We start from the raw sequence: 17,628 nt of genomic DNA, 5'->3' as shown, positions 1-17,628 counted from the left end.
GTTTTAATTTTACGTTTGGGAAAATTCTTATTATGAGACAACTTACATCAACTGAAGCATAATTTGTGATACAATTTATATAGCCTATGACACAAACCAAAATTTTTAAAATGACTATATTTAAATGAATTCTCTAAGAAATGAAATACTATATATGTCTAATATTGCACGATTGTACCAGGGTCCTCACTGATGACAGCAGATTATTTACTGGTGTTTTAAAAATTCTTTTTAATATCAAGCACTTAATTTTGCACATTTGAGAAAATAGCCTCAAATCCTGATAGCTAGGTCCTTTGCTAGAGGGGTGGAAAACAGAAACACACCAAAATGTGGAGGTTGCTTCACTCTTGGGGCAAGCAGAGCAGGGATTAGAAAGCAGACCTGGTGTTTCCTGAACTTGCCTTGCTCCCTGATCCCCCTGTCTTCAAGGCTTCCCATCCCATCCCAACCCCTTGCCCATCATAGCTAGAATCTTGTCGGAATCCCTGGCTCCCTCAATCTAGCCCAAATATAAGTTGTATACTTTATATGTGAATAGTTCAGTATACACCACCATCAGTTACATCTCAGTAAAGCTGAGGAGGGAGGGAGGAAGGGAAGGAGGAAGAGAGAGAGAAAGTTGTGGTAAGAATCAAACTCAGGGCATGAATCATGATTGAAAACATTCTACCAGTGAATTACATCACCAGTCTTCAATAGTGTGAGCCCTCCCTTCCTCTTCCTCTTTTCTCCTCCCCCATCTCTTTCTTTCTCATCCCTTTTGAAGGTTTTATACTACAGAACAGGAGCCCAGGTTGACCCCAAACTGTGTAGCCAAGGTTAGCCTCCTATCTCACCCTCTCAGGTGCTGGAATGACAGATGCACACTAACACATGAGGCTGCTTTCGGTGGCTCAGCAGTTCTGAGCACTGGATGCTCCTTCAGGGGATCTAGGTTCGATTCTCAAAACCCAGCCACACACAAAATACCCACTAAGGTAAACTAGTAAAGGAAAATAAAATGGCGCGTGAGTTCAATTTGACTCCCTGAAGTGGGAATCTTAGATGTTTTAGGTAGACATGCTCATGTACAAAGCTGGCCTTAATCATCCCAGGAACATTTGCCCTTCTCATTAAACAAAGCAAAACAAACAAAAACCAAATCCCAACTCCCTGGAGAGCTTCCTGTCATAGATGGCAGAGAATGTATCTACAAAGTTGGCTACATGAAAAGGCCCAGCACATCACTGCTGCGCTAACCCGTTTCTCTGCCCAGCTGGTCAACGTGGTGGAATGTTCCACCCTGAACACTCACTAGTAACACCACGAACTGCTAACTTTAAGATGATGTCGAGTACACAGACTATCCTAATTTCAACACAGGCAGAAAACATGCTAATAACTCAGAAAAACCACTTGCTTTAGGGAAAGATGAAACTTATATACATCAAGTCATTGCTTCACCTGGTTAAGGAAATGCTGCATGAGGAGGTTTGAAAGAAAATGGCTCCCAAAGGGCGTGGCACTATTGGGGGGTGTGGCCTTGTTGGAGTAGGTGTGGTCTTGTTGGAGGAAGTGTGTCATTGTGGGGGTGGGCTTTGATGTCTCTTTTCTCAAGCTTCACTCAGCATGACAGTAGATTTCCTGTGTCCTTCTGATAAAGATGTAGCCAGCGCCATGCCACCATGCTCCCTGTCATGATGATAATGGACTGAACCTCTGAAACTGTAAGCCACCACCTCAATTAAATGTTTTCTTTGCAAGAGTTGCCATGGTCATGGTGTCTCTTTGTAGCAATAAAAAGCCGTAAGACACTGCACATGTCAGTACATAGGGAAAGATGGCAATTCAGTTCTAAGACCATGCACATGTCAGTACTAGGGAAAGATGGCAATTCAGCTGTCACAATTTTTATCCTGACAAATTTCATACCTGAGTATAAAAATGATATTAGATCATGTGACTAGGATGTTCATTCTTCCCAGCTTCCCTTGTCTGGGAGTTTCGTGAGTTTCCCCAGTGAAACTGGGGGAAGATGGCAGTGTGGGGTACTGACTTACCAGAGGGCCAGCTCAAACTCGGGAAGAGACGAGTAACTGGCCAGGTAGGTGCCGCAGTAACTGAAGCAAAGCAAAGTGTAGTCCAGGAGGATGTTGCCTAAAATACAAAACCCATGACGAGAACTTGACTGTCACATCCAGATGAACTCAAAGCCTCACAGAAAGTGTTCCTTTCCCAGTGATTTGCATATTTGTACTTTGTCACGAAGTGAGTGGCCTCCTGGCCACCTAAGATTGCAAACAGAAAGCTCAGGGCACAGTTAGGAACCGTTTTCAACACTTTTGTTGGTGATGGCTTTGTCTTGTTTTCTTTCAAACAGGGTCTTCTATGTCATTGAAATTAGCTTCAAATTCATAATGCCCCTGCCTCCGTCTTCCAAGTGTGAGGATAATATAGAATTATTCTACCACATCCAGTAAAATCTATTTTTATTAAGACCATTAGGTCACTCACTGTCTTTAGACTTTGGTGTAGTACTGAGCAAACTACACCATAGTGTCCCAGCCTGATTTGAAATGAATGACCCTAATGTCTCATAAATGTGAGACATTGGGATTAAAACAGTTATGCAAGCTTCAAATGTTTTAGGAGGTTGTAATAACTCTAGCTAACATTTTAAATAGGTGTTATAAATAAGGATTTATAATCCTTAGACCATATCTGGCCCTCAACTCAGTTTCTTCCAGTTCTTAGAACAACTTTATATGTCTAGCTGCAGAAAAACAACATTGCTTTAAAAACCTTAGCAATGAGATGTTTACAAGGGTCTCTTGGGGAGGCTGAATGAGGAACAGGTTCATCTCTGTTTTCTAGGACAGGGCTGATTTTCTCTTCACTGGCTTGTCTTAAGTGCGGTTGCACAGGCCCAAGGTCAGCCTTGATATTAGCACCTGATTTCTTGTTCTGAGCATTCTAATGACTGTTTCCATTTTTATACTTACCGTGTGTGTGTGTGTGTGTGTGTGTGTGCGTATGTGTATGTGTGTGTCTGTGTGTGTAGGGTGTGACATGTGTGCAGATGTTTGCAGAGCCCAGAAGAGGCTGCCAGACCTCCTTTAGTTGGAGTTACAGGTAAACTTGTGACTGTTGGGATCAACTTGGCTCCTTTGCAGGAGCAACAAGTGTTCTTAACTGCTGAACCATCCCATCTATCTATCCAGCTCATACTTCTCATGTTAAACTGACTGTAGTATCCTTAGAGTGTGACTTTGTCATTAAAGTTACTAAACATGGCCTTATCAACAACAACAACAACAACAACAGAAAGGTATTTATTGAGTATGTAATGAAAAAAATAAACATTCTGTGGGACGAGACCTCAATACAAATAATACATATTCTTTCTTTAGTTTTCCTATAATCAACATTTAATATCAAGTAAGTTCTGTTACACAATATAAATATTACTATACATTCAAAAAATTTAAATATATGATATTTTGAATATAATTTTTAAAAGTATAGAGAGAAAAAATATGTACCTTTGTGACCCTAACATCAAGTTTGGCAAATTTCTTTCTGCTCTTGTTTTCTTTCAGACAGTCTCATGTAGCCCAGGATAGCCTTAGATTCACTATGTAACTGAGGCTGGCCTTGACTCCAAATCCTCCTGCTTCCTCCTCCCCAGTGCTGGGATTACAGGTGTGTACTACCATGCTCAGTTTCCTTCTCCTATGTGTTTACATGTAGAAATACATGCAGATATACTTTCTGTATATATAACTTCTCTGTAGTTGCAATAAGTGTTGGTTGAATATTGTGCACAAAATGCTTCATCTAAAAATATAATGTGGATCACACAAAGTGTTCTATTTTACTGATTTCCTTGTTTACATCACATTAAGGACTTTATCGTGTCTTTAATATTTCTTCAAAATTTTGCTTTGTAATGCTCGCAATAATAACCCTTCATGAAATTTTTAACATATTTACTGTTCACATGACAGGGCTGTGGGCTGTTGTCTTTACAATTACAATACTCTTAACTCCTTTGTATAAAACCTATGATCATATTCCAGACCACTGCATTTCTTAAAATTGCGCTCTAATTCTCATAGCGACCCCAGGAGGGTTCTATCAGTGTATGTTCCCACTGCCAGCGAGCAAGAGGCTACCAATTTCTCCACACTGACTGGCTCCAAAAACACTGGTCTCCACGGACACAAACACAGCCCCCGGATTTACATCACACTACAACTCTCCCCTGGACTGCTGCCACCTATGCTGTGTACTGGCGCTTGTGTATGTGGATGACCATGCCTGTCTGAGGCCATCTATCTGGCTGGAGTCTTTTTCTCTCTTCCCTCTTCTACATGGGTGCTGCGGTTGAATCTGCTTAGTAAGGCTTATCCAGCAAGAACTTTTAATCTGGAGAGTCATTTGTCTGGACCTAAGCCACACTTTAAAAAACAAACAAAAACAATTTTGAGCCAGGTCAGTTTAATATAATCGATCATTTCTAATTTGTGATCTGTCTGAGAAAGTGCCTTGTCATTCGTTCAGTCTTTCTCTTACTGCTTCCTAAACGGTGTGAGGATATCCGGTTATTTCCCACCCATTTTCCTCATTCTGTTACTTGCATGCTAATTTTTGTGATCTCTCTGATGTTTTACTTTTGTTAGTAAATATGTCAATCGTTTTAAAATCCTTGACCTGAAATAGAGTATTCTACCATATTTTCTACTACTTCTCAAAAAAGCGTGCTTCTGCTGAATCCTGTTTCCACGGGATATGTTCTAATGAGCAAGATGTCTGTCTTGACATGTTAGTTCAAATAGTCAGTTTTTCTGACATCATGCTGAACAATCCACATCCCTGGGATTGTGAGTTTCTTCACTATTGACGTCACTTTTCCAGATCTGGTATTCTTCCCAGCTCCACTGATCTGGGGTCCCGCATGAAGGCATACCAGTCTCCTAATTCCCTAAGCTTTTCAACGTCACAAAGACCCTCTGCCTTGCTACCTCCTTCTTTTATTTGTTTCAGAAACACTTTGGAATTATTTAAGGACTCTCTACTCTCTAAAACAATGAGCCTATGAGTGACTTTCTGTGACAAATATTAGAAAATATTTATTTATAATAATAATAATGATTTCTATCCTGGAATATGTCTCCATGGAATCATATACTTAAATATATATTGTATAACTCTTTAATATATATTTAAGTCTGGGTCCCTGATGTGTCTTTGAATTATTTCTAAGTATTTAATCTACTTATATGGGTGTTGATTCTGAAATAAGTATCCTTGATAAGCATTTCCTCTTAAGTTCTAGCAGACTATTGCATAATTTCCTGTCCCACAGCTATACATTTTTGTCAACAATTTTATTGTACTGATTAGATCTTCTGGTTGACACTGAATGACCCTGATGATAATAGATATCTTTGATGATTTGTTTTTATTGTGAATTCTTCTAGGGATGTGCAATATGAATGTTGGCTACTGGTTTGAATTAATGTCTGATTGCTTGCCTGGGGCTGGAGACATAAACTTAAATGGAGGTAAATGGAGGGCATCTTTTTGTTTGTTTGTTTTTGAGACAGGTTTTCTCTGTGCAACAACTCTGGCTGTCCTAGAATTCACTCTGTAGACCTGGCCAGCCTCAAACTCACAGAGACCTGCCTGCCTCTTTCATGCCTGAGTGCTGACATGAAAAGCATGTAATGCCTTGCCTAGCAAGCTGGAAGCATTTTAAACACGAAGTGTGGCTACAGTCCATACAAACAGTTCCTGATTTATGATTTGATTACGTCTTCCAGAGGGCTGTGGGGATATACGGCAGGTGACAACTGGGACTCAGTAGGTCAAGCCACAGACAAGTGACTCTCTGTGGGGGAGCCCCAGTAGGCAAAGTCTGTGGGACCATGGAAACCAGTTGCTCCTGTCTGTAATTTCTCTCATGTTTCCCTTCACTTCTTCCTAAGAACTTCATTCCTTCCCTAATAACAGCTATGGGTGTTTCCCACTGCTTGTGTGTTCATCCCAAGTATGTGTTCCATCTGTTGGGCACACACATAGCTGTGGATGGTCAGGAAGATGATCTCTACTTAAAAGTGTGTAATTTTGATAAGTAGAAATAATACTAGGATATTTTTCATTACTCTGACATAGGAAAGTGATAGTATTCTCAGTCACAAAGACAGTTAACTTTTAGACTTCAGAACAAATTCAAAGCAAACTGCTTGCCCCTAGAGAGAAATACACGAGGTCAATTTCCCAGGTGTTTGTTGCTGATGCAAGGTCAGGATTGAGTCAACTTTGGTAGACATAGACATTATGCAGGAATGGACTTTCTGCATGTACTTCCTATCACTCAAGGTCCCAGCTAACTAACTGTTATCATTAAGTCTTGAATTTCAATGCCATTTTCTATCTGGGAACCCTCACCAACTTAGAACTACGTGCATGACCAAGTGTTACTCACTGGATGGTCAGTGTGACCTCCCAACTCTGAGAAAAATTGTGTGACTTATCTTGTGTTATGAGAGTGGGTTGGGTACTGAAAAAATAACATGTAATTGTCCAGAGTGTGGCTGTGACGGAGAGGAAGCTGTGTTGAGCTTTGCACAGAGCTGCTGGAACAGGAGCGGTGCAGAGTGTGAATGAGGGGTGTGTGCAGGGAGATGTGAGATGTGTGAAGGTATGTAGTTATGTGGAGAAAGCGTGGAGAATGCATGTAGAATGTCACTGTGTGGAGACAAGGAAGATGAAGCTATAGATGTAACTGCGTGTAGAGATGTGTGGCCATGTAGGAGAGACGTATGTATGTAAAGAGAGATATGTAACTGTATGGGTAAAGAATGCAGCTGTGTGGAGACAGAGAATCTCAGAGGGGATTATTTAAGATGAAGTCAAAGAGGAAGTTACCATCAGAAACTGTCCGAGTTTCCTTATTTTACTCTCAGATAGAAAAGTCTAGCCCTCACCGCATTCGTGAATTTTTTTGCATTCCCTGGTGCTGACTGGAGGCTGGTACCCGAGTCAATAACAACCTTCATTAAGGTGACTTAATCTGTGAAGAACACAGACCGATTTCTCTAGAAATAACACACAAACTACAGAGATGGTGCCTGACTTGACCCAAACACCTGTGTGACCCACATGGTTCTGAAACCAAGGCTCCCCCAAAGACAAGCTTCCTGATTGTTCTGCACGTGGACTTTTCATTGTTAGTTTGGAGCAGGGTCTCATTCTTAGCTCAGGGTGGTTTTAGGCTGTGGATCCTTCTTCCTCAGTCTCCAAAAGTCTGGGTTACATGTGTGTGTAATCACAACACTCAGACTTAGGTGTGTTAAATGGGGGCAGGTATCAGATAGAGATTCCTGGAGACACACAGCAAGCTCAGTCCATGGAGGCCAGCTGTATCTGTGAATGATTTAACAGCAATACAAAAATAACAGGTAACCATGGACAAGTGCTTGCTGCATCACCATAAACTTAACAGGAAACACCACATTTAGCCCATTTTTTTGTGGTTAAGAACACTGGGGTTTAGACGTATTTTTATTAGTTACACAAGCGCCAGTTCATGTTAGAACTTAGTAAATCACCAGGAAAGAAGAGGAAACACTGTCCCGGAAAAGTCAGTTCTCTAACCCGGTGTTTCTCACAGTTTAAAATGCACACAAAACACCCGAGAAGGACTGTTAAAGCTAAGCTGTTGGTTTGGTAGGTCTGGGGTGGGAGCTGATCTGTGTGTTTTTGAGGGAGTGGCTGTTTCTTCCTAACTTGCCTAGGCTGGCCTCCTGCGCATGGGCTCAAACAATGAGCCTTCCTTTTCAGCCTTTAAGTTTCCGGGTGCCCAGGCATGTGTCAACATAGCAGGCTGTTTCTGCCCTTTGGAGTCGTTTCTGAGGTTGCAACAGTGTTGGCAGGAAGCACAGCACACTTTGAATCAGAAGGCGATTGCCGACTCAATGAACCTTGTGGTGATCAGCCTGACTGTTTCTATTTAAAAGAACCTTTTCACAATATAAACCACCTTCACTCATTAAAAACTAGATTTGATCACAGAAGAACAGTCTTGAGTTGCCAGGTGTGGTGGTGCTACACCCTTCAATCCCAGCTCTCAGCGAGTAGAGGCAGGTGACTTTCTGAGTTCAAGGCCAGCCTGGTCTACAGAACAAGTTCCAGGATAGGCAAGGCAACACAGAGAAACCCTGTCTCCAATGAAAACATAAACAAAAACTGCTTCAGTTCCAGGGGTGGGAGGGCGTTGCGGGGAGGGTCTCCCAGATACCTTTTAACTTGTTTTTTCTGGACAGTGCAGGAAAGCTGTATATGTAGATGACGGGTTTTAGTCTGCGGTCAGAGAAAGCCACAACTTCACCAGGAACGTTGGTTGCCACGACGCCCACAATTCCATTAATACACTGGAGCACAGTCTTCTTCTTGGTTTCAAGGTTAATGAATATTACGTAGTTCCCAGAAGGGTAGCAGATGGTGTTGTCGTTGATGAAATGGACGTTCTGACTCGGGAATCCTTGCACCCATCTTTGAGAAAAGAGAGCTCGCCGTCAATGCAATGCCTTTGTGTTTCCTTTTTAACACAGCCACTAGAAAAACATCGGTCCATTTTTAACCCCCTTTCTGTTCCCATCGCTCAGATAACCACACGTGTTCACTATGGAAACCAATATGAGTCAATGAATAATAGAAATTTAAAGATCAGTAGGTCTTGGGCCGGTGAGATGCTCTGTAGGTAAAGGAGCTTGAAGAAAGCAATGTATCTGGGCTCTTTTCTTTCAATTTAGTTAAAAGATTCAAACAACAAACAATCAAAACTCAATGAAGCCAGGACTGGAGAGATAGATAGCTCAGTGGTTAAGAGCACTGGCTGCTTTTCCAGAGGACCTGGGTTCAATTCCCAGCACCCACATAGCAGCTCACAACTGACATCCTCACAAGGAAATACATACAGGCAAAACACCAATGCTCATAAAAAGGAAGTTTTAAAAAGTCAACTAGACAAATTAAAAAACAAAACAAAACCCTTTGAGTGGAACAGCACACTATATGGTTGGAAAACACATCAAGTGCCTGGCAGTTTACACATATGAAGAGTATGTGCTCTGTTTCAGACTTTAGATACAGATAAACGCGGGAAACAAAAGGATACAAAATCTATGCCAACAAAAGGCTTAGAACATACATGAAAGGCACATGTTAGGTGAAGTTTGTGCGGTAAACCCATAGTGAAAGGAACGTCTGAGATAAGGAAAATTTCATTTTATTTAGATATTATGGTGGCAAGAGAGTGAAGGACATAGGTTTCCTGAGTCCCTCAGGAAAGGGAAGAGAACAGTAGTAAAAGTGAATCGCGAGCAGCACCCAGAACGTGGAAGAAAAGTCCTGTTATATGGCTCTTTCAGATTTCCAAGGGCCAGCATCAATGCACATAAATCCGGAGTGAGAGGGAGGGAGTAGGGATCGATCCACCCTCAGTTGATGATAATCGCCTAAGACGATGCAGGTGAAGGGGTTAATATGCAGGAGCCACGGGTCTCAAAGTGCAGAAAATACCGAGGCGGGAAGAGGCGCAGAAACAAAGGGAGGAGGAAAAGAAATCCTGGGCGGACAAGCGAGGGTCCCTGTAGTGGGAAACCGAGGGGAGATCATCCGGTGGGGGCACCAAGGGGGTCGCACAAAGGAAGCTGCCAGAGGAGGAAGCTGCCAGAGGTTGGGGAGGGGAGGAGAGAGGAGAAGCAGAGCGAGTCTGCCGGAGGGCCCGAGGGGTGGGGGTCGCGACAGGTTTTTCTGCAACCCGCCCCGCGCGGCCGCGATGTCGCACCTCACCGACAGGGAGGCGTTGGCGAAGTGCGTGGGGACATCTTCGCGCTCCCGGCCTTGCGCCATGGCTACCCTCAGGCCACTCCGGGCCGCGGCCGGCCGTTACTTCGGGGTCCTGCCAGGTCGGGCTTTGGCGCCCGCGGAGACGCCAGTGTTTACACCCGTAACCCGGAGACCGAGAGCCCCGCGCCCATTGGCTGGTGGGCCACGCCTATACGGGGAAGCGAGCAGTGGGACCCTTGGATTTGCAGGCTGCTGAGGCTCTGCCCTGCCACAAAGAGTTTCCGTATAAATACTTGTAAAAACGGCTCTTGGCTTTGCATGCTGGCCCGGCCACATTGCTCCTAGCGACACGTCTGGAAATATTTATTTATTTCCCTCACTGCCTGAGCCCACTTTCTACCCAAAGGAAGGTGAGAAGCAGGAACTTGCCTAAGTGCCAAGGTCTCAATGGTCCTGTAACTTGTCCCCTCTTATCAGAGGAGGCAGTCAAAAATAATCAGGCCAATGATAGGCCATGCTCTTCCCCCCTCTCCCCTTCTCTGTCCTCCTCCTTTCCTTCCTGGGGCTTCACCCTCGTTTCTTCAGGGTCTTTCTTTCTTACCAGGTTACTGTCAACCTAAAGCAAACAAAACAAAGCCCAAACAGAGGTTCTCCAAAGAAAATACTATGTATTCGGTAATGACTGATCATGGTCCCGGAACAGTCACAACACAATTAAGTGTTCCAGCTCTGAAGGAAAGGACTTCCCCAATGGAAGCGTTACAGCTTTGAGGGAGAGGGCTTCTTCAGTGGAAGTACTACAGGTCGGCTAGAAATGGAAGCTTGACAACCAGGAACCATGGAAAGCCATACCGCACTACAAACCTCATCAAAGAGCTTTATTGGGAGGGAAAAGCCCAGGAGGGTGACTGGCTCTGCTAGGGCAAGAAGCAGACGGACTGAGTAGAAGGCAGGATTTATGGAGGGTTTCCCAGGGTTTGGGGTTTTTCAGGGTGGCCTGGAATTGGCAGGAATTGTGGGGCCTGATCTTGGGGCAAGGTCAGGAATTGATGGGATTCTTTTTCTTGGTCTTGGGATGAAATCAGGGTTTGGGTGTTCTTTCCTTGGCCTTTGATTCCGGGGCAAGTCAGCATGTTCTTTCTTAGACGCTTGTCCTTACCACAATAAACTACTGGTGTTTTCAAGTAGGCGAAGCAAGGGGAAGTTTTAAAGAGAAAAACCAAGAAGACTATATTAAATATTTGAAACAGTAAGCGTCAGCAATGACATTTAACAACGAGAAAGATGAGGTAGGACAAAAAGATGGAAAACCATGGAGACATGGGAAAGGAAAGGGCCTCTAGCTGGAGGCTCTCTCTCTGTTGCTCTCTCTCTCTCTCTCTCTCTCTCTCTCTCTCTCTCTCTCTCTCTCTCTGTGTGTGTGTGGTCTGGTCTTTACCTGAATTAGGACACTCCTCCAATCCCAATTATGTGAATTTCTCAGACTGATTTCACTGACAGGGTGGAGATGTGAAGCCTTGCTCCTCTCCCTCTCTTCACAGACAGTGACAGTAAATGAGTTACTTCAGAAACATAAATGATCACATTTGTGTATTTACATGTGCCAGACTTTATTTTAAAACAATAAACTCACAAGTTCCATCAATCCACTGGCTTTAGTTAATCAAGTACTCCTAGTTTACGGTGGTAACTGTGGCCATTGGCAATCTCAGTTCCATTCTAAATGCTAATATGAGCTCTCGAGTTATGCACCATTTTACACATACACACACACACATACAATATATATTATAGAATGTGTGTTTATGGAATGACTAAGAAAGAGTTAAAGAGGCTGAAGGTTCCAAAGGGGCCTCAGTGAAGGCAAGAGTGGAATCCATACAGATGAAAAGAGACACATGAGCACCACCAGGGACCCCAGGCACCCAAGTGTTCTGACGTGAGACTCGCACACAGAGCTCCAAGCAAGGCTCACTGGGCTCCCGCAAATGGCAATGGGTGGACTGGGGTGCTTGATGCTGAGCTGAAACCCCACAGTTGTTATAATATGGTGTCATTCAGGGGAAGGCACAGCCTGAAAGCTACTGTCCTATGCAATTGCTGCAGTCTGAGGCCGAACACACATTGAACAGACAGATGTCTGGCGGAAGTGCTGTTGTGTGAGGGTCTCAGTGGCCCCTATGCAGGGTTGCAATCTGTAGGGTTTTTTTTATTTTGTGTGTGTGTGTGTGTGTGTGTGTGTGTGTGTGTGTGTGTCTGGTAACTGTTATCATGTGTACAAGACCCACTCTTTGTAAACTGACTGGACTTGTTTTCTTTGCTTAAACTTCTACTAGTCAATTCAAGGCATTCTGATTCTCACAAATTACAGTTTTTCACTACAAGTGGAGGTACCCCATCCTTCTAGAGGGCATTATTTAAAGGCAAAAACCAGAAAATTACATTAGTACAGTGTAGGATGACAGGTTTAATCGTGATTGACTCGTATCTAGGGACTTTTCAGAAATTTTATATTTGAACCTTGCCTATTGCTTGTCAAGTTTTCTTATCGGCTGACCTTCAGGTGGGGACACTCTGTGGTTCTCTGTACAGGGCTACTCTGTTACTTTTGCCCCTAGCCATTTCTGAGGACTGGAATGTTTTATGGGAAATAGCTTATTCAAGACTCAGTTGGAGGCGGAGGACAAAATGGAGAAGCTTTGGTTCTTTACTCTGAATCTTGTAGTGTCTGAGGGAGTAAAGATGTTGAGAAGCCCCAGGGTGGAGGAGGAAAAAGTACAAATTTGCTCTAACAGTTCACCTGGCACTGTAGTCTTGAACAAAGCATTTTCAGATGATCAACAGTCTAGAGGCAGAGCTAAGTAGTAGGTTTTCTGTAGCCCAATAATAGGTTTCTCTGCCGAGGCAATAAGCCAGATTAAGCTTCAGGGGAGGGGCTGCAGCAATGGCCAAGAAGAAGGAGTTGGGCTTTTGGGTGCCTTTTCTTTGTTGGAGATTCTCTGAGAGGGTGGGGTTTGGAAGAGAGAGCAATAGGGCTTCTCAGACCATGCTGGAAAGAGCTGGAGGTTCTGCCTCAACGCTAAGCAGTGTCAATGCAGTGGAACAGACATAGTGTGAAGACATCAGGTCTTCTACTCCATTCTACTGCTTATCAGGTAGCTGTGTAGGCTCTGGGAAAGAGTCAATGTTTGTAGCAAAAGTCTCGAGTTTCTGCAAAGTAGGGCAACCATTGCAGTACACAGCAAAGGTGCTATTTTAGAGAAAACCTCTAAAATTAGGGATTCTATAATGCATGGCTTAGTGGCATGACCTTGAGAGAAGGTTGCGATTCTGCTCTGAGGAATCATCTGCCATGTTACTTGGCTCTGGACACTGACTAAGGGCTTGAGGGGGGATAGGTTTCTTGCTAACACTTTCTCCTCTTTGCTTGCCATTTGTGTATCATCTGAAGCCTTGCTGGTTTTATCTTGCTTTAGTCCTAAGGAACTCATAGAGTATAAACATCCTGGCCGCTGCTGACAGCATGTTTCTGCTAAAACTAGTTAAAGCTGCAGGTTTTTGTTGTTGTTGTTGTTGTTTTGTTGTTGTTGTTGTTGTTCTTTCGCTGGGTTCCCTACATGTCTCAATTCGTCTTAACATCCCACAAAAGCTCAAAGACAGTGACACTTTCAGCACATTCTATTTTCCCTCCTGTGATGTGACTTTCTGCCGATTGCTTTGTCCTCCCTGGTGTTTCATGTTTCTCTGTTCCTTTGGACTAGAGAACTGGGCTCTCCCACACAGGAGCATGCTCTGTGGCTTCCCTGCCAGGGTGAGTTGACAGTACATGCTGTGTTGTGTGACAAAAGCTTGAGTCAACAGGAAGTCAGTGCTGAGGGAGTAGTGATTGTGCTTGGCTTCAGATCAAACAATGCGAAAAGAACCTTTGATATTTGGGAACTGAAGGCAGGAGGACTGTGAAATTAATGCCTGTCAGGGTGACACAGCAAAAGTCTGTCTCAAGCACAACAAAGTGGATGTTTACATAAAATGTGCACTACAGATGTGTGGTCCCATTTCACAGTGGGTGCAAATGGAGAGTAGGTGCAGTTGGTGAAGTGTGTGTTTGTTCTTAGTTTACAACTAAACTCAGGTCTCCTGAAAGATACAAAGCTAGAAGGAGGGCTGCGAGGGAAGCTGACTGAATTAAATATAAGGTCAAGTGGGAAGGGGAAATATCTGTCAGTTAAATCATAGCAGCATTGGAGGACTTTTACTTTGCATGAATAAATCACTCTTTTAAACCCAGGCAAACTGTTTTCATAACACAGCTCCTTTAGAATAGATTTTTTTCCTGTTTTAATCTGTTGAGTCTAAGAAAAGGAAATTGCATGTGGCATAAATTGAAATATTGCTTCAGCCTGCTTATTTTGAACCCAGATCATCTGAAATGCATTTTAGATCATGCCTGTCGTCTCCAGAGCTGTTACCTTCCAGCACTAACTACCCTCTGTGCCTATAATAGCTTTTTTTTTATTTTAAGGACACAGCAAATGTGCTCTCTTACTCTCTGGGGCTTTTATTCCAAGCCATGGGCATCTGTCCTGTGGGTTCAAACAGCAGTACTGTTTCCACCCAGCGAACCGCAATTTGGGACAAATCCCTGCTTTCAGAGGTGTTAAACCATGAGGAAATGTGACTCTGAGAAAAGACACGGTATGGTAGCAGTTTTCGGAGAGTCTAGGGCCAGACTGCAGTTGGGAAAGCAGCTCTGTCCTTTTAAAGTGTATTGATTTTGAGCTAACATCTGAACTGTCTTAGTTAGGTCTTCATTGCAGTGAAGAGACATCATGACCACAGAAGCTCTTACACAGGAAACATTTAATTGTGGTGGCTCATTATAGTTCAGAGGTTCAGTCCGTTATGGTGTGGAGTGTGGAGATTGCAGGTAGGCATGGTGCTGGAGAAATGGCCCAGTGTAAAGGACACACTTCCTCCAACAATGCCACATGCCACTTTCTATGAGCTCAGTGGGGCCAAATACATTCAAACAACTACAGATCTCTAAGTTTCTCATCCATTAGATGATCCTATCAACAGCACTCAATCCTCTCTCTCTCTCTTAAACAGGTGAACAATGACCTAGATTATCTTTGAACATACTATTCTGCAGCATTTTAATTTAATACTATATATTGAATTTATTTATACTTGCATAAACAGCTCTACTTCACTTTTAGACAGTTGCCTTTTAACAATGCAAGTTTTTGTATTCTCCCCCCATGAGGCAAAATATTTTTTATTCATTTCTTTGGTGTAAATTATTCTTTGATGACACCCTTGACCTGAGATTCTTTACCATAATTCCTAACCCTTGCACAGATGAAGCCAACCACTCTCCTTGGCTGTCCGTCTACACCCATTTATCAGAGGCCTACCTATTCTCCTGATTCCTTGTCTTCAGCCTTCATTGTGCTGCTGTGGTGCTCAGCACAAAGTTCCTCTACCAACTTGACATACACAGGCTCATCCCTGTTGGATGCAAACACACAAAGATGGGCTTGGCGCTTGTCTAAGACAGCGTCACATATGCCACATGCTAGGCTCTCGTGGATGAGGGCAATCTTCAGCACCTCTTGAAAAGCAGCATTAATGTCCCTTACACCTCCAGCAGCAAAGCCTTCCTTGGCCATGGCGATAAGTTATGAGTCTTGGCAGTGACAGGGAAAAGATGCTTTTCTATTGTAAAGAATCAGTGTCTTAGCCATGCATGGTGGCGAATGCCTTTAATCCTAGCACTTTGGGAGGCAGAGACAGGTGGATCTCTGTGGATTCAAAGACTGGTGTACATAGTGAGTTCTAGGATAGACAGGACTATGAAGAGAGACATTTTCTCAAAAAGGGAAAAAAATAACTTTCTTAAAATGTTTTTCAGAATAACATATAGTAAAATATTGCTACTGTGAGGACCAGCCTCCAGGAGCTCTGTGTTTAAGGGAACTCTACAGAGTTGGCAAACATCAACCAACTTGACTTTTCTATCTGAGGGAGTAAAATTTAATTCTCTGGGGCTGTCAAGGAGTGTTAAACTTAACTCTCTGGGGTCAGTGAAAAGGGGAACACACACACACACGCACACACTCACACTCTTAGGGCATTTCTCTGGTTTTTTTTCTCTCTCTCTCTCTTGTCTTTATTTTTCTTTCTCAGCTTATATAACCCAGCCATATCTTTTAAACAATATAAAAGGTACAATTTTTGTACCTTTTTCACTATTTTTCAAGTGAATTATTATAATGGATACAGATAAAAAAGCGTGTTTCCCATTCCCCTTACATGAGTAAACATCCCTTTTACTATGGATTATAACAAATTATTCCAACAAGCACATACATTAATATACAAGCAACTGATAGTGTAAGCGAGCAAGGTATTTTTTCTCTGGCTCTTTGGCAGCCTGCATTTTGCAGTTACAAAGAAAGGATCAATCACTTTATTACTTATCTCAAAAGATAATCTTATAGGCAATCTTAAAAGAATAACAAACCTAAACTTTTACTTGTGAAAAAGAACGATCTCTATCTAAATCCTCAGGGAACATACTGTTTTTCATTGACAGGGTTTTAATATATATATTTATATTTAATATATATGTTTAATATATATGTTTTCCATATATATATATGTGTGTGTGTGTGAGAGAGAGAGAGAGAGAGAGAGAGTGTGTGTGTGTGTGTGTGTGTGTGTGTGTGTGTGTGTGTAAGCTGAGGGCAGAAATGGGCACATGGAGTTAATTGTTATTCTTGATCATCAACCAGTCCCAGCAAGAAAGATTCACCAGTCAATAATAATTGGGCTGCTTTGTTCTTGCTCCCTGAGCTCAGTGAGTCCCTCACTCAACTATGTGACTTTCTAAAATTATAGATTGTTTTCTTGGTTCTTTTTTTTTAACCTCAAAGCTAACAAAAACATCTCAGCCTACCCCAAAGTCATATATAAAGCTTTGTTTTAAGTATGATGCACCCTGATACCTGTGAACTCATCTCTCAACATTAAGATTAAAAGAAATTGAGCTAGCTGGACTTCTGTGACTCAGCTGTTTCTCTTAATTCTTGACCTAAGCTACAGTCTACACGGCTCCTTATGAGAAACTCACCTGTCCTGGGTGTGTGACACTTCCGTGTTTACCTTTTATCCTCTGCAGCCTCTGCCTTATCAGGGGCAGGGCAACACCATATCTTGCTCTTACCTATATTAGTTTTCTCATTAAGCAAACCTCTATTAGAATCCCTTACTATATTTATTAAAGGCCATGAATCATCAAAATCTTATTTAAACTAAACTATTATTGTATAAAATCATTGCTTCAGTTAAACAGTACAACTTAGGAGGAAATCATCTTCATAATAATCCACAGGTAAAAGTGCCCAGTAGAACAGGATATTTTCAAGAGATAATCACATTACATGAAGGGCAGTGGGATCTCCCCATGCCCATTCACACCATGTCAGATACTAGAGAAAAATGGTACTGGCAAACATGTAAGGCATAAGAGCAGCAAGTGACATTCTGGGGATGAGGCTCCTGGGGCCTTGCTATCCAGGATTCACTCATCAGAGCTTTCCTTCCTGGGGGGCCGACCCCCTGAGGTCAACTGCCATTTGGTGTTCTCCTCTGACATGGCCACTGGTAATAAGAAATATACAAAGTTCTCAAATGACAGCAGAGCCTGCCGTGATCATGTCCCTGCCCCCACTTCATCCATGTCACGGCAGTGCCACTGTCTAGAAGACGTCTTCCAGCCGAACA

General features: G+C 42.8%; 1 protein-coding gene and 1 pseudogene across 4 annotated transcripts in view; both read right to left on the bottom strand.

The window, feature by feature from the left end:
• The window catches only part of Cfap43 (cilia and flagella associated protein 43), a 91,567-nt gene extending 81,539 nt beyond the window's left edge, over positions 1–10,028 (bottom strand). The window contains exons 1-3 of one of the 4 annotated variants that reach the window (XM_087907821.1): positions 9,839–10,028; positions 8,288–8,541; positions 2,043–2,139 (exon numbers count right to left, since the gene is read on the bottom strand). In XM_087907821.1, the coding sequence (XP_087763947.1) occupies positions 2,043–2,139; positions 8,288–8,541; positions 9,839–9,903 (416 nt within the window). In that variant the 5' untranslated portion in view covers positions 9,904–10,028. The remainder of the gene's footprint in view (positions 1–2,042; positions 2,140–8,287; positions 8,542–9,838) is intronic. The other 3 variants (XM_087907822.1, XM_087907819.1, XM_087907820.1) reach the window with 3 other exon arrangements.
• A 5,112-nt stretch (positions 10,029–15,140) lies between these two features.
• Positions 15,141–15,512, bottom strand: LOC148121301 (small ribosomal subunit protein eS12 pseudogene; annotated as a pseudogene).
• Between the last annotated feature and the right edge of the window lie 2,116 nt (positions 15,513–17,628).

Source organism: Myodes glareolus, chromosome 7 (assembly GCF_982192425.1).
Source record: "Myodes glareolus chromosome 7, mMyoGla1.1, whole genome shotgun sequence".
In the NCBI taxonomy this organism is placed as follows: Eukaryota; Metazoa; Chordata; class Mammalia; order Rodentia; family Cricetidae; genus Myodes; species Myodes glareolus.
This window is presented reverse-complemented; position numbering and strand designations above follow the sequence as displayed.